This window comes from Sarcophilus harrisii, chromosome 1 (assembly GCF_902635505.1).
Source record: "Sarcophilus harrisii chromosome 1, mSarHar1.11, whole genome shotgun sequence".
NCBI classification, from domain to species: domain Eukaryota; kingdom Metazoa; phylum Chordata; class Mammalia; order Dasyuromorphia; family Dasyuridae; genus Sarcophilus; species Sarcophilus harrisii.
This window is the reverse complement of record NC_045426.1, coordinates 61,241,809-61,268,844: the sequence shown is the minus strand read 5'-3', so window position 1 is coordinate 61,268,844 and position 27,036 is coordinate 61,241,809. Positions and strand designations below refer to the sequence as shown.

General features: G+C 37.5%; 1 protein-coding gene across 2 annotated transcripts in view; it reads right to left on the bottom strand.

The window, feature by feature from the left end:
• Window positions 1–21,887: 21,887 nt before the first annotated feature.
• HDAC11 (histone deacetylase 11) overlaps window positions 21,888–27,036 on the bottom strand; it is a 41,246-nt gene continuing 36,097 nt past the window's right edge. For both annotated transcript variants that reach the window (XM_003762518.4, XM_031956690.1), the window contains 2 exons: window positions 26,704–26,882; window positions 21,888–25,190 (listed from right to left, as the gene is read on the bottom strand). In XM_003762518.4, the coding sequence (XP_003762566.1) occupies window positions 25,023–25,190; window positions 26,704–26,882 (347 nt within the window). In that variant the 3' untranslated portion in view covers window positions 21,888–25,022. The remainder of the gene's footprint in view (window positions 25,191–26,703; window positions 26,883–27,036) is intronic.

Genomic DNA, 27,036 nt, shown 5'->3' with positions numbered 1-27,036 from the left:
AAAACATTTATAAGAGGTAAAAAAAAAAAGAGAAATGTTTAAATGTAGCAGGTTATTAAAACTGAGCTATAAAAAGAATACAGGGCAGGAAGGAAGTAATGCAAATATTATATTTTTATAACCTGACCTCAGGTGTATTATATAAAAATTCTATGATCATATCTGTCAATCAGAGCAATCATATGCAAATTGCATAACAAATTAGGGAGGTGAGGCCAGGAAGAAGAAAAAAAGTAATTTGTACTTTCTTTAATGTGACCACCATTGTGAAACTTGTAAAATCAGTTAAAAATGAAGATGGTCATTCAGGACATCTTAATAAGAACTCCACTGCTCCTCTCCACAAAATACAGAACATTTTACATTTCTTGTATAAGAAATGTACACTTCTATATAGAAGGATTAGATTTAACATTTTCTTTGGGAGGAGGAAGACTGACTCAACTTCTTCTGACATAACTGGCTTTATGACTGGTTTAATAACTTAAATTCTAGACAATTTTCTAGGTCTGTAGATTATAGAGGTGTCAACCTGCAATGGTCATAACTCATGCCACATTTATATAGAAGCAGCTTTAGAAAAAAAAATAGAAAAAAAATTGGGATGGTTCCTTAGGCATATTTGCTGTGACCTAATTGGGCAATAAACTTGAGTAAAAAAAATAATAAATTATATAGATTGGAGAAATTGAAAGCATGACTAGTGTCTTGTGAATCAGTTCTCATGGAATCTAAGTCAAGAAGACTAAAGCAAGTTTATACCAAGTGAATATGGTGAGACGGTGTGGGAATTCAAAGGGTACTCAATAAAAATTTTCAATAAATTCTTTGGAGGAGAACATTAAAGATTTATCTTCAATAGGTAAAAATCTATTGAATTTTCCCTTTTACCCAGAACTTCCATGTTTATTTCAGTTGTGGCTTTTGTTCTTTGTTTTATTGACAGCCCCAATATTAGAAATATGATAAAAACCATAAATGGTTGATTATACTATTTCTATACAGGAATTAAAGAAAGATGACATTTTTAAAATAAGATGACAAAAAAAGACACCTTAGACTGTGTGTGTTATTTTTTATACTAGGAAAATTTTGTTGTTTAGATAGCATGCTTTACAAATCTTAAAGTACTTTATAAATGCTAACCATTATTATTGTTGTTCCTATTGTTGTTACATGTTGCCTACTTTTCCAAGAACTAGGAGCAGTGTGACATTTGTTTTGAGAAATATAAAAAAAATATTCTTTTTGTTCTCTTAAAAAAAAAGATTAAAGAGAAAGGATAAAAGGAAAACAAATAGGAGGCTATTGTAATAGTCCAGGTGAGAGGTGATGAGGATCTGAATTAAAGTGGTCACTATGAATAGAGAAAAAAGACCACAAGAGATATTGTGAAAATATAAATAGCAAGATTTCACAATTGATTGGATAGAAGATGAAGAATAGAGTCTGACACTGAGGGTCAATTGGAGGAGTTGACTATGCCAAAATTGTGTATTTAATTGATGGTTAGGATGCTAATGATCTCCACAAAAAGAGGGAAATTAAGGGAAGAGATTAATTTGAGGGGAAATATAATGAGCTATTTGGGACATATTGAGTTTGGCCCATTGAACATGCAGTTCGAAATTATTCAAGACTGGGGCTTAGGATGAAAACTAGCTGTTTATCTGGATCTGAAAGTCGTGATAATTGAAAACATGAAGTCAGGTGTTCTCCAAAGTCCAGGTCAGGACCCTTATCTCTCCTCTCTTGGCAATGTTACTCCAATTCAATTAATAAACTTTTACTAAGTCTTTATCATATTTGAGGTACTGCTAAGTGCTTTGTGCACAAATATAGGCACAAACACTCATCATTGTCAGAGATTTCAATATATATGATGACCTTTCAATTCTTAAATATCTTCAATTCCAATGATCACTATCTCCCCTCCATTCTATGCCTTCATCCTGTATCTTAACTCCATAATCAGCCACTTTAAGGTTTAGCTAGAGAAAGTCAAGAATTCTCTGCTCCCCATCTTCAGCCATTCCTGGACTATAAATCTCCATCTCTCATTAGTCTCCACCATCAAATTTTTTCTTTTGATCCAGGACTGCTAATCATCATTGGGGAAAAAATAATGAAATTGAACTGACAGCCCACTCCTGACATGTATCATTTAACTTCAATAAGATGAAGTTCACACTTCCTAACTTTCTATTCTCTTATCCCTTATTTTAACTCTGACCCTATGGTCAATACTTTTTCCATTATGTTCCAGAAAATATAAGTTTTCTTATTCCTTGTTAAGGTGCATTTTTCCAATTGAGTTCTTCACTCCATTCCCTCTCATTTCTTTTTCAGGCCCTTGTTCCAGAAATCTTATCTTTTTTTCAAAAGCACTTCTGATCTTTCCATTTCTGTTGATTCCTTCCTTTGTTGCCTACCAATATCAGGTTTTCCCAGTCCTAGAAAAAATATCTTTGCCCCTTCTAACTCAGCTACTTCAGATTCCATCTATCTCTTTTCCTTCAGTTTCCTGAAAAAGTTGTCTATACTTGAAAACTCTTACTCCCTCTCCCCACTCTCTCCATAATTTCTCCATCTACTCACTATCTCTATAATTTCTTTCATTTTGCTTCTGTCATCACCTTTACTGAAACTGTTCTGTCAAAGTTTAACATTAACTTTCTAATGCACATATCCAAAGGCCTTCTTTCATTCCCCATGTCTTCTCTATTGATATTTTAAAACTTGACAACTTTCTTATGTTAGAGACTGTCCACCTTTGGCTTCATCATAGAGATGTGCTGGAGCCAGACTTCAGAGAGCTCATTGTTTAAAAAAATCATCAAATGTTATAAATCAGAGCTTGATTAGTTATTTTGCTGATTACCTAGATTTAAGAAAGTTACAGAGAAAATGTCAATAGTACAGTCAAAATGTGTTATACATACTTTTTTCCCTCAGAGAGATAATTATTTAATATTTATCATCACCATATCCCTACTTTAAGGAGCCACCCTTTTGATTTCCCTTCTTTCTCTCTATCTACTCTTTCTTTCCATTGTCTTATAAACCCCATTAATATGAACATACCTTACAGTTTGGTCTTTGACTTTCATTTCATAACTCCTACACAGAAAATCTAGGATGATGTATACCAGATGTCCCCCAGTTTGCCAAGGTCAGTATTCCTCACAATATTACAAAATAAAGTTTTATTAAAATTCTAAATAGATGTTTAATTAATTTATTAAGGTTTTATTAAATAAATAGCAACTAATCTACAAAACATAGATATACCTAGAAACCCTCACAGGTCATTTATTGTTCTGATATGAAGAGTACCCTGGAAGGGCACTCTTTTCTCTTCAATTTCCTGTGGATCTCCATGGAGCCATAGTGTACAATCTGTTTTTCCCAGCAAAGCTGGAGAGTGTCTGTAGGGTTCTCCAAGATATAGGCTAAACCATCTAGATTTTTTCCTTCTTTTCTTACTATCCATGCTTCTCCTCATCACTAATGCTCCTCTTTCCCTTTCATTACCAGCATCACCTATCACCATGTAAATCCCTTTGGATGGATGCTCTACTCTTGACTCTTATCCCTTTTATTTTTGTCTTTCCAATCTCTATTACAATGCTTGCCTAATAGCAAAAAGTTAATAAATGCTTGTTGATTGAATGATTGGATTATGAAAAGTTCATGTTTCTTTAAGTGCCATTTGAAGCTTTCTACAGTAGGGGTCCTCATAATCTTTGTAATTTTTTCCATCTTTATGTGTTCCAGTTGATATGTCTCCTCAACAAGCATACTCTGAGCTTTGTTGCCTCGATGTCTTTGTTCTTATCATTCCTTACACACAGTCTAAAGAGGATGCTCCCATCTACTTTTTGCCTGTTGAATTCTGCTCTAATCTTTAAAGCCCAAATTCAATGTCACCTCCTACTTGATCCATCTTCCTTGATCCTCCATCAGTTATAATTTTCTGCCTTAGTCTTCATGTAGCTTTTTGTTCTGTTCCTCTCTTAGCAGTTATGTAACTTCATGTATCATAATTACTTGAATTTGTATCTTACTCCCACATCATATTGTAAAGATCCTTGAAGGAAAGACTCATGTCTTATCTAAATTCTATATCTCCCCCCACTAATTATCTAATACAATATTCTGCACACAATAAGTGCTTAATAAATGTTCAGAGAATGAGCGAATAAACAATGAATAAAATTTTGGAGGGAAGAAGGGTTTCATGACCCAAATCAATGTCAACCATTATGTGTTTAAGGTACATTCCTTCACTTTGGAATGAAAAATGAAAGTGCTCACTCTTTTTTGAACTAAAGAGACAGCTATATTGTTGTATAATGAAGACCATATGGCTCCAGGAATTTCAAAAGACTTTTAAAAGTATTAGGAAAAATAGCCTCCATGCCGCACTTTATAACTTTGTCTGGACTGCTGTGGTATCAGTTACCAAAATTTTATGCTACACATGTTGGCACTTGTTTTAATTGGAGCTTAGGGCCCCCAGATGGGAAGTGTTGATGATGCTAGTGTTAGAATGGCTCCTTCAAAACCCTCTCAGGCCATCTTCATACCCTCACCCATTTTTGAAAGCAGACATTCCCCTAAAAACAACCATTGGTTAACCTCAGCACAGCTTGTCAATGAATTAGTTGATAGACAAAAAATAGAATCAATGTGAAGAAGGGATCTGTGCTACTGGACTGGATGATGCTGGCCCATTCCCTCCTTCTTCCATATACATTTTAAGAAGAAAATTATGTTGGATTTGATCCACAGTGATCAGATTTCCTAGTTTCTCCAACTAGAGCCAAACTCCTTTCTCCTAGCAAAAGGACCAATCTTCCATTAGGAAGACAAACCCAACCATTGACACTTCCCAGTGCTTTTCAACACACCCAAGTTTCTGAAAAACAAAACAAAACAAAGTAACTAAATAAATATTACCATATCACCCATGATGATTATCAGATTCCCTCAATTCTATAAACCCTAAATCCGGTATCATTTCAGAAAAGCCTCCACTACAGGGTAGTACTAAAAATCTGGAGGACTATTTAGTTTCCTTGGGGAGCAGGGATACAGACAGGAAGAAAGGTATCGATTTTTTAGTGGAAATATTTCCCTCCTTTTTTTTGTGGGATAGGATTCCATATGTGGCATCTTGTTAACCTAAATGCTTTCAGGAAAGTTTCATCCCCTTTATCTTTTCCACAGAATCTTAAGCCTGAATTGCATTCCAAAGTTCCTAAAGGAGACCTTGAATTTGATAGCAAAATAAACCAAATTTTGGCCCCTCCATTTCCACCCTACATATCCACACACATACTTTATCCCTTCATCATCAAAATGACCGAGTCTAATCCTCTGATCCTGGAGCTGTGAGTAAATTCTAATCTTTTCCCACTTTTATTTGTGTGTGTATGGAAAAGAGTAAATATCAAGGATTAATAAACAGGGATTGGTTGAAATCGCATTACCTTTTTTCCAAACTCCCTTCCCCTCCCCTCAATTTACTAATTTTTTGTCAGGGACACCATCATCTTTCCAGTCTTTGACAGCTTCTCATCCTCTTCATAGGTATTTAATTAATCCTTGTCAACTCACTCTGACTTAATTACCAAATCTGGTGGTTTTTCTTAATGCTCATCTTTCTTGACTTCTCTGTAGCATTTGACATCCTTGATCTCTTTTGGATTATGTGATACTATTCTCAAACATGTCCTCTCACTATGGCTGCATCACAAGTCTTTTCCTCAGGTCTTTTTCATTTTCTATTTTCTATTCTCCCTATTCTTATTTGATGAATACATCAATTCCTGTTGCATTCAGTGATCATTTCTATTCAGATGATGACCAGATCTGTATATCCAGGTTTAATCTCTCTTGAATTCCAAATCCAAATCACAAATGTCCCTAATAGACATTTTGAAATTAATTCATAAGAGACATTAATAATGTCTTATTATTGACATCTCAAATTCAACATGTTCAAAACTGGATTCCATTACCTTTCTCCCAAAACCTCTGCACAGATTCTATTTCTATTAAAGAAGCATCCATCTTTCCAATAACATAGGTTTATATTTTTGATATTGTTCTGGACTCCTTGTTCTCCCTTATTGCATATATTCAATCAGCTGTCAAATCTCATTTCTACCTCTATAATCTCTCTAATTTCAGATACCTTCAGATAGAAGGCCACCACCCCAGTTCAGGGTTCCATCTTTTCTTGCCTGTTATTTTTACTTATTACTTATTACTCTTATTACATAATAACTAATGTTCTTTACATCCAGTTTTGACCTCTCTCTAACCTATTTTTTGCAAAGCTATCAAAGTGAATATATGGGGCATATCCTCTAAAAAACATCTCTCTGTCATAGGCTCACATCTGAACTTGGAAGTGGAAGGGAAACATAGAGGAGGTCAAGAGCATTTTGCAAAAATGTTTTCTCTGAATCCCAAGCCACCATTAACACTCCTGGCACATATGTCAACTTATCCCTAGGAATTCATGGATTGTTTTCAGCTTCAAATGCTTTCAATACAAAAGAAGCCTGGCTCTACTCAACAGAGTAGATGTGGGATTGATGTGGGATTGATTCTGATTGATGTGGGAACCTGTCATTGGAGACAGCAGTTGGTATTGATGAAAGTTGCTTTAAGAGTGGTTTTTGACATCCACCTCCCTCTTGGGATTTTAATTTTGGTTGTCATTGGCTGCTGGAGAAGGGGTGAGAAACCCAGAACCATTGGGAGTGAAGTCTACTAGTATGAATCTGGAGGTGGAAGCACTAGAGAACACCATACTCCCACAAATATCTGTACTTGTTTGGAAATCTGTTCCCCAAGGTGAGTGGGTGAAGTTTGTTCAGCTTGGTTTAGGCAGGTGTTCTGAACTATAAAATAAAAAATATTATGTAACTGGATGTTGAGTTAGACATTTATGTAGTCTATTTGTGGGGGATAGTTTAATGTTGTTCCTTTCTATGATTTGTATACATAGCATTTAACCGATGATATAGGATTATAGAATCAAGAATTCAGGGTTAAAAGGGCTCCTAGGAGCTATTTAATCATCAGCCAATTAACATGAAGAGCCTTTTACATGCCCACACACTATTTGAAGTGCTGGGGATACTTATACAAAAAGCAAAGACAGTCTCTGCCCTCAAGAAACTTGCAATCCCATGAGAGAAGACAACACACAAAAAGAAAGTTGAAAGGGTTAAGGTATGATAAAGTCCTAACAACTTGAGGCATGTGAGAGATGGAGAAATCGTTCAACACCCTTTCTTAAATGGAAACTTTGAAAACAGCTTCTTTTCTCTGCTCTCTTCAGAGAGGAAGAGATCTGAGTACTAAGGCTGATGCAGTGTGGTAATTATTGTTAAGTGACAGAGCTAATATTTGGACCCCAGTCCTCTGACTCTAGAATTAATACTTTATCCACTGACTGAATAATAGCTTTGAAAAGTGGCAAGTAAAAGAGACTGAGATGATTATTTTGTCAAGACATGGATGTCTGGGATGAACTCTCTCCTTAAATGGAGGTTTAGGTAAGGTTGATAAGTCCATTCTTTAAACAGAGAGGCAGAAGTAGTGATGAAGTTGTCCAAACAAAGGTTGCTGAGACCTACAGGATGTTGAGTTTGTCCCAATAAGGACTTATTGGGACTTAGTTCCTTAAGTGATGTCAGACCAAAGATTTTGCATCCCATCCAACAACCAAAAGGAAGCTACTTAAGATTTTAGAGTACAAGAGTAACATGATCAGACCTAAGTCTTAAGAAATCATTTTTTTTTTGGCAGCTTTGCAGATAATGAATTGGGGAAAAGAGAAATTAAAGGAACGGAAACCAGTAGATAATCATTCAAATGCACTAGGCAAAAAGGCCCTTGAACAGTATGATAAGAAGGGAAAGGGAGGCAAAGAAATAAATATTTTATATAGTATTTACAACGTGCTGTATTACAAAATGCAAGCAAACAACAGCAGAAAGAGTGAAAATGCTGCGTTGTGGTCTACACTCAGTTCCCACAGTCCCAATTGCTGTGGGAACCTGTCATTAGAGACAGAGGTTGGTAATGATGAAACTTGCTTTAACAGTAGTCTTTGCCATGCATCTCCCTTTTGCGATTTCAATTTTGACTGTCTTTGGCTGCCAGGGAAGGGGTGAGAAACCCAGAGCCATTTGCATGTCATAGCATTACCTCCCTCATGTCATGGTCCTCTTTGAGAATGAAGGACAAACAACATCAGTGAGTAGATGCAGGAGCTGCCCCACTGAGGACCCAATTAGAAGTCTTCTTTTCTCTTCTCTTCTTTTTTCTCTTCTCTTCTCTCTTTTCTCTCTTTTTTCCTTTCCTTTCTTCTTTTCTCTTCTGTTCTTTTTCCTATTCTCTTCTCTCTCCTCTCCTCTCCTCTCTTCTTTTCCTTTCTCTTCTTTTTCCTATTCTCTTCTCTTCTCTTCTTTCTTTCCTTTCCCATCCTTTCCCTCTGTTCACATAGTATACCATACTCTTACTTGCAGTTGCTCTATCTAAAGGAATATAAATTTTTGATTGCTGAAACCTCACAAGATATCTTAGGATTTATGGGCTAAGAGCAGGCCCTAAATTCAAATCAGGCTCTCTTTGATTGGTCAACAATAGATTCCAGGTCAAGCCCTACTTGGTCATTGTTTAGACCCGGGTTGGTTTAGAGTAAATACAAATAGTAAATGTTTCTAAGGTGCCCAGAAACCTTGAGGGTTTTCCCCTCTCAGATTGATTGATTTGGTTGATTGATTTTTTTTAATCTGCTTCTCCAATAATCTTGTGATGAAGAGAGCCATCTACACCCAGAGAGAAGAGTGTAGGAACTGAGTGTGGATCACAACATAGCATTTTCATTCTTTCTGTTGTTGTTTACTTACATTTTGTTTTCTTTCTCAGTTTTTTTCCTTCTTGATTCAATTTTTCTTGTGCAGCAAGATAACTGTATAAATATGTATACATAAAGTGGATTTAACATATTTTAAAACATATTTAACATGTTTTGGATTATTTACCATCTAGGGGAGTGAGTGGGGGGAAAGGAGGGAAAAATTTGCAACACAAGGTTTTGCAAGGGTACATGTTGAAAAATTACCTATGTATATGTTTGGTAAATAAAAAACTTTAATAAAAAATAATAAACCACAATCAGGAAAAAAAAAATCTCCTCCTCATTTCTTAGTTAGCCTTAATCACTGATTGAACATTATCTCAGAAAAACTAAGACTTATTAGAAACCTTAGCTTAATGAGGGAAGTGAAAAGAACCAGGAAAACATTGTACACAGTAACAAAATTATGTGATGACCAACTGTGATGGGCTTTGCTCTTCTCAGCATTGTGGTGATTCAAGACAATTCCAGTAGATTGGGATTGAAAATGTCAATCACATCCAGAGAGAGAATTATGGAGACTGAATGTGGATTAAAGCATAGTATTTTCATTTTTTTTCTTTCTCTTTTTTTTTTTAACTTTTGGTCTGATTTTTCTTGCACAACATGACAAACATTTATGTTTTAAAAGATAGCATATAGTTAACTTAGATTGTTTGCTGTCTTTAGGAGGAGGTGGTTTGAAAGAGAGAAAATTTGGAACACAAAGTTTCACAAAAAGGAATGTTGAAAATTATCTTTATATGTATTTAGAAAAATAAAATACTATTAAGAAAAAAAGAAAAACAAATAAAAAACTTAGCTTAAAAATGCCAAGACATCCCATTGCATTTGTGCATCCTGATCTATCTCTGGCCACTGGACCCAGATGGTTCTGGAGGGAAAAGTGAGACAGGTGACTTTTCACAGCTCTCCCTCACTTAAATCCAACTTACTTGCACTTCATAGCATCACCTTCCTGATGTCATGGTCCTCTTCTAGAATGAAGGACAAACAACTATATGCCAGGCACTGTGATAAGTGCTTTACAAATATTTGTTCCTTAAAGGTTTGGCAATTGTCAGTGCTATAAAATTATCCATGCATATAATTTGCAAATAAAAATCTATAATTAAAAAAATAAAAACAAACAAACAAAAACCAAATATTTGTTCCTTTAATTCTCACAACAATGCCATGAGAGATGGAGGTTATTATCTCTAATTTACAGTTGAGAACACTGAGGTAAACAGAGGTAAAGTGACTTTCCAGTCACACAGCTAGTGTCTAAAGTGGAATTTAAAACCAAGTCCTCCTGATTCAGGCCCTTGGCTCTATTCACTGGAGGCTATGATGGGAGAAAGGGGGGTGGAGTGAAGCTAGAGCAGTTGTGGGGGTAGAAGCTATACCATTTAGTTATTGTTTGGATATGAGCTGAAGATGAAAAAGAAGAAAGAGTCAAGAGTAGTTCAATGGTCAATGAAGAGTGCCAGGCCTGAAATCAGGAAGACTCATCATCCTGAGTTTACATCTGGTCTCAGACACATACTAACTGTGTGACCCTGGGAAAGTCATTTAATCTTATTTGCCTCAGTTGCCTTACCTGTAAAATGGGTGAGAGAAGAAAATTGCAAATATTCTAGTATCTCAGCCATAAAAAAACTAAAATGAAGACTTGGGCATGACTGACAGATAACAAAACAATATAATACACATCTACAATGTCAAGATGCAACAGCTGATAAAGTACTGGACCTAGAATCAAGTACTGGGCCAAGACCTCACTTCAAAGAGGACCTCTTATTAGTTTACTCACTGTGTGATACCTACTAATTAAGTAACCATGACTAAGTCATTTAACTTATGTTTGACTCAGTTTCCCCATCTCTAAAATGAGGATAATAATAGCACCTACTTTTAGTGTTGTGAGGATAATATGAGATAATAATTATAAAATACTTAGAAAGTCCCTGGCACATAGGAAGCACTGTCTAAATGTTAGTAATGATGATAATGATGATGAAAATGATGATAATAAGCAAGGAAGGCAATGTGCTACGTTCTGGAAATTCAAAGGCAAACAAGTCTTAATGGGTTCATAGTGTAGTGAGGGGGGAAATATACAGACAATTATGTACAAATATGTATAAAATAAACTGGAGATAATTAATAAAAGAACAGAGCTAGCATTGGGGAGACTGGGAAGGGTTTCTTGTAGAAGATGAGATTTTAGCCGGAACTCGAAGGAAACAAGTAAATCCAGGAGATAGAGATTAGAATGGAGAGCATTCCATAGATGGGAGACAATAAAGAAAATGCTCAGAATTGGGAGATGGAGTGTCTTGTGTGAGGAACAGCAGTGAGACCATAAATGTCACTAGATCTCAGTGTATGTGGAGATAAGTAAGATATAAGAAGTTGGTGGGGGCAAACTGATGGTACGTGAAGAAGATCATTGTACACAGCAACAACAAGATTATACGATGATCAATTCTGATGGACGTGGCTCTTTTCAACATTGAGATGATTCAGGCTAGTTGCAATGGAACTGGGACGAAGAGAGCCATCCACACCCAGAGAGAGGATCGTGGGTACTGAGTGTGGACCACAACATAGTATTTTCACTCTTTTTGTTGTTGCTTGTTTGCATTTTAATTTCTTTCTCATTTTTTTTCCTTTTTGATTTGATTTTTTTTTCTGTGCAGCACGATAATTGTAGAAATATATAGAGAAGAATTGCACTTGTTTAACATATATTGGATTACTTGCCACCTAGGGGAGAAGGTAGGAGAAGGAGGCAAAATTTGGAACACAAGTTAATGTTGGAAAATTATACATGTAAATGCTTTGAAAATAAAAAGCCTTAATAAAGAAAAAAAAGGAAAAAAAGAAGTTGGTGGGGGAGAACAGGACACTTAACAAAGGCTTTTCTATTTGATCCTGGTAATGATGGAGAACCATTGCAGATTGTTGAATAGGAGAGTGCCATGATCTGTACTTAAGGAAAATTACTTTGGTAGCCAAGCGAAAGGTGGTAGTACTCTCAAAAGAAATAGTGAGATTTACAAGAAGGATAGATTTATGGTAAAAGATAATCATTCTATTTTGGAATTGCTGAGCTTGAGATTCCCGGGACCTAAAAGAAGAAACATCTGGCAGAATTTCACAATGCATGAATAGTTTTGCAATGAGATTGGAACTGAAGATACAGATGAGGGAGTTAGATCCATAGAGATGATAATTGAGAACTCAAGAGTTGATGAGATTCTCAAGAGTGTGTGGAGAAAAGGGCCGAAGAGCTAGGACAAATCTCTGGGAAACACTGATAAGTGGATGAGAGAATGATAATTCAGAAAAGGAGAGTCTTTCCTGGAAGTGATAAACAGCATCAGAATTTTCAGAGAAGTCAAGTATGATGAGAAAAGTCCATGATGTTGATCAGTTAAGAGATGGTTGGTAGCTTTGGGATGCCAGATTTTAAATTGGGACTTCAAGAGTCTTTTAGTCCAATGTCCTTGTTTTTTTAAGATAAAGAAACTAAGACCACAATACAGAACCAGGGGCCAAACTTGTGGGGAAAGTTGGAATTTTTTCCACTGAACCACAGCAGTTTCCAGTGATCAGTGGGTTCAAGAGCCAGATTGCAAGCAGTGGGAAATAAGTGGGTAGTGAGGAGATAGACAGTGAATGTAGATGATTCTTTCTAGGAGTCTGTCAGTAAAACATATGGGATAATAGTTTGAAAGGGTTGAAATGATTACTTGATAATGCAAGGATTTTCTGTCCCAGTCTTGCCCAATACTCATCAAAGAGTCTAAGAAAGAATGCCCAAAGACCACCCAGAGTCATCTTTGGTGGGAACCTCAAGCAGGTCTTTCTCTTTTTTCAATAAAACCTCACCTGTTCTGTAAATTATGCAAAGGACACAAAACCTTGAGGTAATAAGTTGGGTGATGGAGGTGGGATCCAATAGGATCTCAACAACCAAGTACAATCGATTCAATTTAAAAGGAGAAAATTTAATGAGAATGACATGAAACTCTAGGTTTCAAAATTGGCTATTGCACAAGTACCAAATGATGGTAGTATCCTTTGATCATATTTCATTTGAGAAAAAGGTCTGTGGATTTTCCTGGGCTGTGAGTTCAATATAAATCAACAGTATGACATGGAATTCAACAAAGTGAATGCCCTAGTTTGCATTGGGAACTATAGTATCCAGAATAAGAGAGGTTCACCATCACCTGTTATGGTAAGAACATTTTCAGATTATTGTGTTCAATTCTGGTTACTATATTTTAGGAAGCTCATTTCTTATTTAGCCTTAATCACTGATTGAACATTATCTCAGAAAAACTAAGACTTATTAGAAACCTTAGCTTAATGAGGGAAGTGAAAAGAACCAGGAAAACATTGTACACAGTAACAAAATTATGTGATGACCAACTGTGATGGGAGAAGTGAGACATCCTAGAAATATGTCTTATATGGATTTGGTCAAAGCAACTGATGTTTAGCTTGGAGAACAGAAGAGTGAAGGGTGTCTGTAAATATTTCGTGGCTTTTTTGTGGAAAGCAAATAAGATTTGTTCTTTCTGACCCCAAAGGGCAGAAGAGTAAAACATCTGGGTATAGAAACATATTTCCATATAGATATAAACATATTTCCAAATAGATCCTGGGTATATGTCAGGAGAAAAAAAAAACCTAAAACTAAAAACTTCCTAACAATTACTGTTACCCCAAAATGGAAGAATTTTTCCAGAGATATAGTGGTCTCTCCTTCACTGCAGGCTTTGAAGTGGATGATCCCTTAATAAAGAGGTTAAGGAAGGATGGAATTCTTCTTCAAATAAAGGTTGGATGTGATTGCCTTTGAGGTTCTTTTTGATCTCAAAATTCTGTGTGTGTTTTCCTCTGAGTCAGCTTCTCAGTTAATTTCTTCTTTAAAAAGCTATCTTATAGAAGTGTTCTATATCTAAATATAAAATACTTTTCATCAGGGAAATACAAATTAAAATAACTCTATCTCTTATCTAACAGATTGTCCAATTTGACAAAAAAAAAAAGAAAGTGATAAATGTTGGAGCAGATGTGGGAAAATTGGAACACTGGTGCAGTGGTGTAGTTGTGAACTGATCCAACCATTCTGGAGAGCAATTTGGGACTATACCCAAAGGGCAACTAAATTATGCATACTCTTTGACCCAAAATATCAATAATAGGTCTGTATCCCAAAGAGATCAATCCTTTCTGTGATGGGACAAATATTGGAAATTAGAGGGATACTCATCAATTGAGGAATGACTGAATAAGCTGTGGCATATGAATATAATAGAATACTATTGTGCAATAAAAAAATTATGTATAGGCAGATTTCAGAAAAACCTGGAAAGACTTGTATGAACTAATACGAAGTAAAAGGAGCAGAAACAGGTAAACATTATACACAGGTTCAGCAATACTGTGCAATGATCAATTATGATGACTCAGCTCTTCTCAACAACACAATGATCCAAGACAAGTATAAAAGACTCACAAAGGAAAATGTTATCCATAGCAGAAAAAGAATAGATGGACTCTGAATAGAGATTGAAGCCTATCTTTTTTCCTACTTTATTCTTGCTCGGTTTTTTCCCTTTTAATCTGTTTTTCTTCACAACTGTGATTAATAAGGAAATGTTTTACTTGATAGGATATGTATAAACTATATTAAAGTGTCTACATATTTAAAAGAGGAGAGGAAGAGGAGAAAAGTGAAAAACTGAAACTCAAGATCTTATAAAAATGAATGCTAAAATTTTTCCTAACTTGGAACTGGGGAGAAAGTGAAATACTATTAAAAATAAAATAAAATAAAAAGCTACCTTATAACTAATTCATACTTGAGTGTTAACTGCTAATGACCTGAAATAAATTGAAAGTTATATAATCATTCATTGGACTAGATTCTATACTCCAGTCCCATAATACATGATGCTTTAACCCAAAGGAAGAAATCTTGAATGATGGGAATATCACACACTTTGATAATTTTAAAGGACACATAGTTTTGTTTCCATGCTGGTGACTATTACACATGAGACTAGCTCTGATCATAGTTAATACTCATCAGCAAAATGTCTTTGGCTGTGGTCACCTTCACTGTCACTACCAATTTTATCACTATCTTCCCCATAATTCTCTACCATCATTAATGTCATCACTTTTGCCATATTGTTGCCATCACTGTTTCTTCTGTCATTACCACTGTCATCATTACCATAGCTGCTACCACTATAATTATCACCATTATCATTAGCACCTTGAGCAACACTCATTCCATGGAGCTAAAAGTAGATTATTTGATTTTGGACCAAATACTTAGGAGTTTTATGGAAGAAATGACTTTAATTAAGCCTTGAGAAAAGTGGTCTCTGAAAGGTCCTATTTTAGAATCTACAAAACAGCAACCTCAAAACATTACTGACTACAAACCTTTAAACCAAGAAAACTTTCCACCAACCAAGTGACTATTTGCACTGATATCCCCAAGATGCAGAGAGGCATCTTTATTAATCAGCCATTACAACAAGTCAGCAGTTGAAAAAAATATGCCTTTGATCGTCCCTTCTGGCAGGCTGTCAGGGATCATTCCCCATATTACACATTTATTTTTCCCAAACAAGGTCTTATTTCTTTCTAACATTATTTCCAACCCCAAAAGTTTTACATCTGGAGGTCTTAGGGACTAGTTGTTTAAAAAAATGTTTTCCATTTGAATGTCTTTTGGTTCAATTCAAACCTGCTGTGACCCAACACCCAATGACTAAACACCAGCAGCCAAGTGCCAGCTGTGGTTAGAATTCTCTTTTGCTGACTCTGTAGCAAAGGAAAGTGGGAAAATCAATAGACTTTTATGGTTAAACTGGCCTTGTCAGCTCAGCCCTGTTGTGCCAGTATTAAGCCAAGGAACCATAAGTAGAAATCTATCTCATAAAACATTTCTTTTTTAAAAAGATAAATTATCTTTAAGCCATTACGACAGGATTGTCCTGAATCATTTTTCCATGAAGATTTCTCAGCTGAAGAAAATTAATTCTTAGAATACCACACTTATTGTAAGCTATAGTCCCCACCAAACAGTTCATTTTTGTTTCACAGTCATAGGTGTTCTGCAGTGGGTAGAGTACTGGTCTTGGAACTGGGAAAATTCATCTTCTTAAGTTCAAATCTGGCCATAGACATTTACTAGCTGTGGGATCCTGGGCAAATCACTTAATCCTATTTGCCTCAGTTTCCTAATCTGTAAAATGAGCTGGAAAAGGAAATGGCAAACCACTTCAGGGTTTCTGCCAAGAAAACATCAAATGGGGTCACAAGTAACAGGACAGGATTGAAATGACTTAACTGTAAACTTTCTTTAAGTCTTCTGAATGTTGGAGTCTCTCTCCAACCTCTCTTCAGACTAAGAATTCTTAAGATTCTCCAACTCTTTAGCCATAGCTCCAAGAGCTTTTGCTTTCATTTTTCTTGCCTTGCCTGGGGATTTATCACATTTATTAGCTATCTAATAGATGTGATAAATCACATATCAGAAAGTGTCACCAGCAGCCACCATGTAACACATGATTTATTCTACTATGAACATTCTTTTTTTTTTTTTAATTTGGAAACTCCTATTTCCATCTAATAAATGAACTATCTCTTTGCCAATACTAATAAATTCATTATTCCCTTTACAAAACTTACTTTAAGAAATTTTATTGATGTCTTTTTTGTTAGATCAAATTTATTTGAAATTATATTCTTTGGGGGCAGCTAGATGGTGAAGTGGGTAAAGCATTTGTCCTGAAGTCAGGAAGGCCTGAATTGGAAGTTGTCCTCAGTGTAATTCTGGGCAAATCACATAACCTCAATTGCCTCAAAAATATATATTATTTCCTTATTCTTTATATCAAGTTTCCTTGAATTGAGGATACTTTTATAATTCAACTTTCATTACTCCATCAGGATAAAATAATAGAAAAGAACTCCATAAATGTTTATCAGACTAATGGGCCTACTGCCCATGGATTCTCTACATTATGTTCATGTGAATAACTATTTGATTAGTAACTCATCAGACTTTTTCAAATCCATAGATAACTTTAAAAGATTAGAAAGCATTTTCTCATACAGTGGGCCTGTTGAGGTAGACAGATCAAATATTATTAACCAATTGTTCAGAAGGGGAAAAAATGAACAAACCCAAACTCATAGAAGATAAACGAATTGCTAAAGATCATATAGCCAGTAAGGGGCAGAACCAGCATTCAAATCTGAGTCTTCTTATGACAAGTCCTGCCCTCTTTTCTCTATTCTGTCACTTCTCATGTTGAAGCAACATAGAAAAGTGCACGTCCAAAATGAGAATACTCATCCACAATGGCAAGATCCAAAATGGCATCCAGCTATGCAGCTTGTTATTCTGTAGCCAGTCACTAAATGTTTACTAAGCACCTACTATGCGTCAGGCACTGTGCTTGGGTTACAGAGCTCTCTGTCAGACTCTGGCTCTTCATTTCCTGGCTATTTTAGTACTGTTGGTCCCTAGCCCACATCAAAGAAATTGGAGCTCTGTTTGGAATCAAGCACACCAAAACCAGAAATAATCTAACAAATGAAAAGTTGAGAGAAACTCGTCTATCCCAGCAAACCCTCAGTTCTCAGGAGCTCAAGAAGGTGATAAAAATGTGAATTGGAGAAGCAGGAAGTGCTGATATTAAGAGTCCCGATTAGATAAAGATCCCATGTGGCAAAAGCTATGATACTTGAGGTTGAGTTCCAAGCCCTTCCATTTTCTCCAGCTCCTTTTCTGAAAATAAGTAATTTCTATATCTATTTGACACTGCAGAGACCCCCAGATGTAAAGAATACAATAATTTTCCTTTACTGCTAATGACTTCTTCTGATCTTGAGTTTTTGCTATGCCACAGCAACTGGCAAACACTTAGAATCTTGATCCTTTGTGAGGAGGAACACTGAGCTCCATTTGCAACAAATGAAAAACATTCACAAGCATACTTAATGGGTAAAATTATAATTACCATCTTCAATCTATAGCCAACACCATCATGTCTGAACAAAAAAAAGTACAAGTAATCCACTTTTATGTCTCCAGCCTAACAAAGTGACTTTACATCTGTAAATAGTACTAAAAGTATACTCACCATTTCTCGTTTGGATATTTCCCTTGCCCCCAGGATTAGGGGCAGCCCCTTTTATGGCATAAAAGATTTTGGATTTTTTTTCATATCACACTCATGCTGAAAAAGTCTTGAACATGGCTCCAAATCCTATCTCTGACACTTCTTATGTGTGACTACTATGCTCCAGTAACCAAATTTTCTTGAGCTTGAGTTTCCTCATCTATAAAATGGGATAATAATAGCATGTGGGAGACAGTGTGTACAGTAGTTGGAAGTGTTGCAGCATATTGGAACCATATGTAAGAAAAACTGATTGCTAAATTTTCAATGCTAAATTTTCAATGTAAGCATCTACACCATGGAAATCAGTAGATAGTATAATTAAGGGTTTAATTTTTAGTTCTGTTGATTGTCTAGACTAAGGACGTGATGAATAAAATGTTAATAATGCAGATTTAATTTAAAAGAATGTTGTGGCTACTTTTGGTTTCCCCCCACCTCAAGAGCTGGTTAAATATTTACATTGCATCCCTAATGAAAAGCCAGTCTTGGAGTCAAAAAGACTTGGATTCAAATTCAGTCTCTGACACATACTGGCTGGCTGTGAAACCATGAATAAGTCATTTGACTTCTCAATACCCCCAGTCAGTTTTCTTAGACAGGAAGTTATAGACAACTTGTAATTGTAAGTTTCTGCACAGACAGAGAAAATTTCCACATAGGTAGTTCCCCATGGTAATAAAAGTATAGAACCAGATTTCTAAAATATATTGTATAAGGGTTGTGTGGATCAAGGGAGATGACATATATGAAGGTCTTTTTAAAACTTTAAAACACTAAATAAGCATCAATTATTATGCTAGATCCTCAAAAAAATGAAAAAAAAAATTAAAAGAAAACATTGCTTTGGATGACCCATTGTCCCAAATGAACTTATAGTACTCTTATCAGGTCAAACAATCCCTCCTTCTGACTTCTCATTTTTGTTAATGACCCAGTCACTCTTTAAGAGCCAAAACCATAGTTGGCTGTTTTCTTTCCCTCACATCCCATGGCCAATCCAGATGATTCTACCACTCCAATGTCTCAGACATCCGTTCCATATTTTCCATTCCCATTGCCAGAACTCTCAATCAGGTCCTTCTTACCTCTTCTTAGCTTAGTGTGTCAAGCCTCCAACTGATCTCCTTACTTATGATGTCATCTTTCTTTTCCAAATGTAATATCAACAGAACCAGCATTTATTTATAGAGCACTTTGAGATCTGCAAAGTCTTTTAAAAATATTATCCATCTCATTTTATACTCACAGCAACTCTAGGAGGTAGGTGCTATTATTATTCCCATTTTGTGAATGTAGTGAGGCAAAAGCAAAGTAACTTACCCAACATCACACAGCTAAGAATAAATGTCAAAGCTAGACTTGAACTCCAGGTACTACTGTGCTCTGTCCACTGAACCACTTTGCTGCCACTAGTATATTATAAAAATATCACTGGACTTGTAGTCAGAAGATTTGGGTTGAAATCCTGGTTCAGCTACTTGGACATGATCTTGGACATGTTGTTTGGGCTCTCTAGTAAGTCAGTTTACTCCTCCATAATGTGTGTGTGCACGTGTGCACATGTTGTAGCTGGAAATATGATTTGTTTCTTCTGTTTCATCCTACACACCCTTCCAGATGTCTTCATAAAACAAAACTCTTGTCATGTTACTCCCTTTCTCAAAAACATTCAAGTGCTCTTCATCTCCTTAATCTAGTGTTCAAGGCTCTTTATAACTTGGCTTCAGTCCACCTTTTTCACTCCTTTCACATGTCCTTGCACAGATATCATGGGCAGCACCACAAAACTCTGGGAAATGGTTCTGTCAGCACAGGGAAGTTCTATCCTTCCCTTTGAAGCGGGGGCCAGCTGGACGAGTTGTGTATGCATGAACTCCCAGGTTACTGAACTCATCTTCCCACCATAGTGACTCATGGCTGACAATAGTGAATCACACAGAATAGCGTTTGCAGAAAATTTATCACTGGAGACAAACCAAGAATGTCTTTCCCCTCCATGGACCCCCATCCTAAATCTGGCCATTATTCTCACAGACAGCCTTTGGCAAGAATTGTTTCCTCCCATATCCGTCTCTACCTTTCAGCCAAGAGCACCAACTTTGGGAAGGCAGAGAACATACCATGTCTCCTACAATCTGATCCTCTGAGATCCAGACATCATCTCTCTAACCACTTCATAACCGTGGTCCAGTACGTCTAATAGGGCATGTCCAGTGGACACCTTGGAATTGGCTTTACAGTTAAGACCTGGGGATAGAAGGTTATCCCATCATTTGGATTAGTAGAGAATAAGGTGAATGTTAAGAACACAAATCTATCTAATCCTGTCCAAATCTCTCCTTATAAAGAGGATCTTTGAAAGTCTGTACAAGAAAAATGGTGGAGTCATCTTTGAATCAGAATTTCTATTTCCATTCCTTGTCAGCTATGACTTTGAATAGTGAGCTGAAACTTGAGTAAGAAAATGTAGGTTCAAATCCCACCCAGGAGATCATAATCAAGTCATTTAAATTTTGACCTTCAGTTTTCCCATTTGAAAAATGTGTGAGGGGCAGCTAGATGGCACAAGGAATAGAACACTAGCCCAAAAGTAAGGAGGACCTGAGTCTAAATTTGGATTCAGACACTTTACACTGACAAGCAAGTCACTTAACTCCAACTGCCTCATCAAATAGTAATAATAATAAGGGATTACACCTATTAATATGGATAAGATGCAGCAAAGATTATCAAACTTATGGTTAAGTGGCCCAAGCTGGCCAAGTGTTGCCCAAACAAGACTAAAATGTAATTGGGAAATATTTAGCAAAATGAAAAATACAATATAAAATAGATAATGTCAATTTGTGGTATTCTAAGTAATATATGACTCACCCTTTTATATTTGAATCTGACATGGCTGAGATATAAGCTCCCCATGGATCATAGGATCCACATAGTTTAGACACGGATCAATGGTTTCTTCTACAAAATGAGAGGCCTGAACCTGACAGTAATATTCCTAGGTTTATAAAGCCTTCTCCCTACAATGACTTAGTGAAGAAAGAGGTGCATTAACCTTACAGAGTATCTCTAAGGTTCTTCCCATTTTCTAGGATCCAATCTGATGATTTCATGATGCAGAATAAATGTGCAACCACAGCAATTAATCAGCAAACATTTATTAAACTATATCTCAATGCCTTAAAGGGACTGGAGATGCAAATACAGAAGTGACACAGTCTCAGCCCTCAAAGAGCTTACTCTTTACTAGACATAGGACCATCTGGCTCAAATACGGTGCTGTGTAGATTAACACTAAGGGCAATTTCCAAGCAAGGGTGAGCTCAAATAGGACACCTCCCTTTACTCCCCATCCCTGCTATTTGTTGACTCTGCAATTTTAGGTGAAGTTAGACCTCACCCAAGGGACCCAACAGTCACGTCTGGCACTGAGAAGGTGGATTATTGGAGCTAAAAAGAGTAACGTTAATAAGGTAGCTATTCCCAAGAACAGGACTAAGGAGCAAAAATTGGGCACAACTGCTACCTCCTCCTTCCCATTCCTTCCAGTGTCCTTTCTCCCCAGCCAGAGGTACTAGAGGTTTACAAGCTACATGCCAGATACTACAGACTTCTATGGAATAGCAGGAATCTGGGGACTACTTGCCCAGAGGATTAGGCATCTGTAAGGAAAAGGCAAAACACCATTCCGCCCCACCCCCCAGAATAATACAAAGCAGCCAGGATCAGCTGAAATTATTTTACTGATTTCCAAAAGTGACAGAAACAAGTTAACCACAAAGACAATTCCCACTCTCCCCACCCCATCTATGAAAGACAAGATGGTGCTAGCGTCGCATTTTAGCTTTATATAAATAATCTTATAAAAAATAACAAAAACTCATCAAGTACCACGAATCTGACAAATCTAGAAAACAAATTAACAGGTCTCAAAGTGCATTGTATATGGCCAAAGTGGGGAGCGAGGAAGTGAGGGATTAGGGGAGTGGGCAGGTACCAGTTGGTGCCCAAAGTCCCTCCTGCATGATAGGAGCAGGAGTCTCTGGAAACCTGGTGCACTTCTGGCCAGCTGTCCACAAGGGATCCTATCATCACAAGCAGAAAAAACTAAGTAACCCTTTTATTTATGTTATTAAAAATAATACCTTACATTTAAATAGTGCTTTCTTGTTTTTCAAAGTGCTTTTAAAATATTATTACTATTTAATTTGCTTCTTGAGACACCCCTGCAAAGTAATTAGAGCAGGTATTATTATCCTCATTTGACAGATGAGGAAACTGAGGCTCAAATAGAATTAAGTGCATTACCCAAGGTTACATGGTGAGTTAGTGGAAGAGATTTCCAAATTTCTTGACAGGCAGCAATACCAGAATCTTATTTAAGAACTAGTGCAACCCTCTCTTTTTGCAGAAGAGGAAACTGAGGTCATGGGAGTATAAATGACTCTTCCAAGATCACATAGTCCTACAGTGACCACGGTAGGGCTGGAGCTAGGATCTCTGGATTTTCACTACCATGTGTTCCTTACCTCAGGATGGGCAGTCTCTCAAATCAAAGCAGGTGCTCTCCTTTATTTAAATAACAGCCATTCACTGGGTAAAGTCATACTTAAAAGCTGCCAAAATCAAGTCCTCAAGGAATTCTCCAGTGAATGGTGATAAGGAGATAGCTTAGAGTATCCCCTCATGACCAATCTGCCTTCAAATGCCCTCATTTATGTTGAGGGAATGTCATAGTATCACAAATCTAGAACTTAGATGAATCTCAGAGACCATTTGTCATTTGGCAGTTGAGGAAACTGAGGCCCTGGAAAGCAGCATGGTTTGTCCAGTTTCATCTTTTCTAGATGCCTCAGTGTAATAGCTTCTACATTCTCCTCAAGTAAATACCCATCAAAGACAACAGATAATGGGATCTTGGGCTCTTATGGGTCCTTTTTCTGGATCTGTTTCCCCATTTGTAAAATGATTACTTAACTGGATGACCTCCAAGGTCCCTTCTAGTTCTGACATTCTATAGTCTAAGTTCTCCTCTATCCTGAACTTTCTAAGGTTGTTGATGAAGTCCCAGGTACATGCCCTATGAGCACATTAGAAAGGAAATTGGAGCCAATTTCCAAGACCCTTTCAGAGGAAATACTTCTCCATCAGTGAGCCGAAATTTTTCCTTCTTAATAGCCAATAAATGTGTCTCTGGTACTCTAGTAAGAAATCAGAGGTCCAGAGTTGCCTTAACCTTGAGCTTCTTTCTCATCCAGAGAACATGCCAAAATAAGGCCCTATTCCAGAACCACTTTTCCGGTCTTTAGAGAGAAGATTTTTAGCCATGGTATAAATCCCATAATGTACATTCTTTTCCAAAAAAGAAAAAAACAACCATTCCCCTCACCTTGGATAGGCGAGAATATATTGGAGAGTAATGCCTTTACATTCTCTCTCTCTCTCTCTCTCTCTCTCTCTCTCTCTCTCTCTCTCTCTCTCTCTCTCTCTTTCTCTCTCTCTCTTTCTCTCTCTCTCTCCCTCCTTCCCTCTTTCACCTCTGCTATAGCTAAATACATAAGGCTGTAGAGTGTTTTTACCTCGAGCCTTGCCTAAGATTTAACAGGAAGTTTGTAGGAGTCACATTTTAACGTTCTCTTTGGTTCACTTTGGGGGGGGGCAGCCCAATGCCCTCACAACTATCTCTTGATTCAAGAACAAAGTCCCAGCCCAAACAGGTATCCAATGGACAGTTAGAACCTCATGTTAGTCCTGAAAACAGGACATAAAATCCAGGGGTTCTGAGATTGTGACCAGACCCCATAACTTCAGTTTGCTTTCTCTAGTGTCTGCAATCATAGAAGGGAGGCTTGTCCAAAATAGGAGAGACTGAGATCTTCAAGCTTTTTCTCTACATTGGGAAATACCTCAGTTTTACCCCTTCCTTCCTCAAAAAAACAAAAACAAAAAACAAAACCTTAATTCTCTTCTTTCATCAGAAGAGTTGATGAGACAAAAATGGGGGTGGGGAGAAAGAAAAGGAAAGAAAGAGATAAGGACAACCAAAGAAGGAAAAAGTAGGAAATGAGGGAGGAAAGAAGTAGGGGAAATAAAAAGGAAGTGCAGATTGGAGGAAGACAGAAAGAAGAGAGGGAAGGAGATCACTGATAAAAAGGGGCCTTTTCCCCACTACCAGTGGTCTCCTAATTCAGGCTTCACAGAAAATTAGAACCCTATTCCTTTCTATATCTCACTTTGCCCCTGCCCTTCATGACCTCCACATCTTTCCTCACTACTTACCCATGACTCATCTGCAAGCCTGATCTTGGACTGTTCCCTCCACACACCTTTCCTTTATTCCCTCATGTAGTTTCCAAAAATCTAAAATGGGAACTTACCCCACTGTCACTGTCCATTTGAGGATTCTCTGGCAAAGGCCTTGCTCTCTTTTTCTTATCCTCTCCACCTTCCCTCTCATCACAATCTCCTCCCTCTCTCCACAGTCAGCTCATGCAGCAATCACCCTGCCTTCCAAGTAAGGGATTTTGCCACAGGCCAAGAGAAAGTTGGGAGTTCCCTTGTCCTTCCCCCAAAACCTCAGACAAGATTCACGCTCAGAACAAGATGAAGATCTACATGGAAACAGATCATCAAGAACAGGTCCTTCCCCTTCTGTTGTCTTTGAAATGGCAAAAAAAAAAAATGAATCTTACAGGGCCCTAGCTTCAGATCTGTTGTATTGCAGCTGACCCTGACACCAGTCTCAGGTTAAAGTATTGCCTGTTGCATCTGATTTTTAGAAAAAAAAAATTTTCCGGGAGAGGGATGGCAAAGGCTGCCTGTTAGATGGTCACAGTCATTTACACAGTGCACTGGGCTCTTCAGTCTGCATCAGTATGGTCAATGAGGCCCAAGTTGAACAGGTTGAGGATGGAGTCAGCTATGATCCGTGCTGACTCTTTCTGGTAGCCTCCTGAGGTCACCATGAGGATAGGGATATTATGCTTTCGGGCAGCCTGGAACACCAGTTCATCCCTCTTCACGATGCCCTGGAAGGGAATGGGTAGGAGAAAGTCTGACATTATTTGAGAGAGGGGACTCTTGACTTAGGAGAAAGGTCAGAAAGATTAGACAGATGAAGAATACTTATTCTGGAAATAGCTGGATTGCAACTAAGGAGAGTCATTAACTCTGCCCTTCCTTTCCCACCAAAGACCCTCAAAAGTGTATACTCCTTTGAGGTCTCATTTGTTTAACTCTGGGTTTATTTTTCTTGTGCAAAAGGAAGCAGTTGGATGAGATGGTACTGAAATTTCTTTGAAGTTCTAAGATTTACAGTCACATGGGCAAAGCCTCCACTGCCACAGGCTCCCTAAGAATACACCCTCCATTCCAAGTGCCTTCAGGCCAAGGACACTGTCCTTTCCAGCATGAAATAAATATCACTTCACTCCCCAATGATCTCCTTGTCAGTAATCACCGAGGTCAAATTCTCTGGTTGCCTCTGTCATCCACTCCATCTAGGTCTGGATCCAATCACATTTCACTGGATGGCTATCTCTTTACCAGACACTATGTTCTCCACCCCCACCCTCTTTCTAATTCTGAAACCATATACAAATCAACTCTATCATTACCCTTATGGAGAGTCAATTTACTTCCTCCCAGCTTCACACACCATCTCAGTAACTTTCCAAATCAAAATACCACTCCTGACCTTATGGGTGCTGTCTCCCCCATAAGAATGTCAGTCAATAATCAGGCAATCAATCAACATTTATTAAGCACCTACTATGTGCTGGGCATTGTGCTAAGTGTGAGGGATACAAAAAGAGGTGAAAGATAGTTCCTGCTCTCTGGGAAAACGACATATAAGTAACTATGCATCTACAATATATATGCAGTATAAAGGGAAAGTCCTCTCAGAGGGAAAGTACTGGGATGGAAGTTATCTTAGAGAGGTGAAGGCTGCTTAGGATAAGTAAGATTTGAACTAGTTCTTGAAAAAGGGTCAGGGAAAAGCTATTAGTCAGAGGGGAAGAGAGAGAACATTCCACTATGGGGCATAAGTGAAAATATATGGTGTGTCACTGGCAAGGAAGAGCAAATAGACCAGGGCAGCTGGACTGCCAAGAATTTGGAGGGAAGCGATGTGTAAGAAGTTCAAAAAGGTGGGGTTTTGGGGGCCAAACAGATTTTAAATTTCATCCTGCAAGGAACAGGATGTCAATAGAGTTTACTGAGGACAATCTCTTTGGCAGCTGAGTGGAGGAGAGGATGGATCGTGTAGAAGGACATTAGTTCTCTGAGGAAATGAGTGTTTTTTACTTTTGTATTTGTATTCTCACCATTCAGTACAATGAACAGCACATTAAGTGTTTCACAAATGCTTCATTCATTCATTCATTCCTCCCTCCGTAGGAGTTAAGATCTTTAAAGTTAACTCAGAATACTCCACTGTTACTTAAGTCAGTTATTTCCTCCTAATCCTCAGGGGAAATATGACTGCTTTTCAGAGACCTCTGAAACCTTCTGGAATAAGCCCTGAGGGCTGGGACTCACCCTGGCAGAAACCGAGAGTCCTCCCAGAGGGTCACCCTCCAGGACGTCTGTGCCCGCATTGTAGATCACCACATCAGGCTTGTGCTCTTTTAGCGCCTCTTCCACGTGTTGAGTCACTTTCTGCAGGTACTCTCTGTCTCCTGTTCCCCACTCCAGCTCAATCTTCCGTTTGATGGCACCTAAAAATCAGGGACAGCTAAGAGAAGCTTTAGCAGAGGCAGGGGCCGCATGTCGTCAACACAGTCATCTCCACAAGGTGGACTCCTAGCAGAGACAACAAATAAACCAGGGGCTTGCTGACCAGTTTCATCCTACTGGCAGCAAAATGTCAAG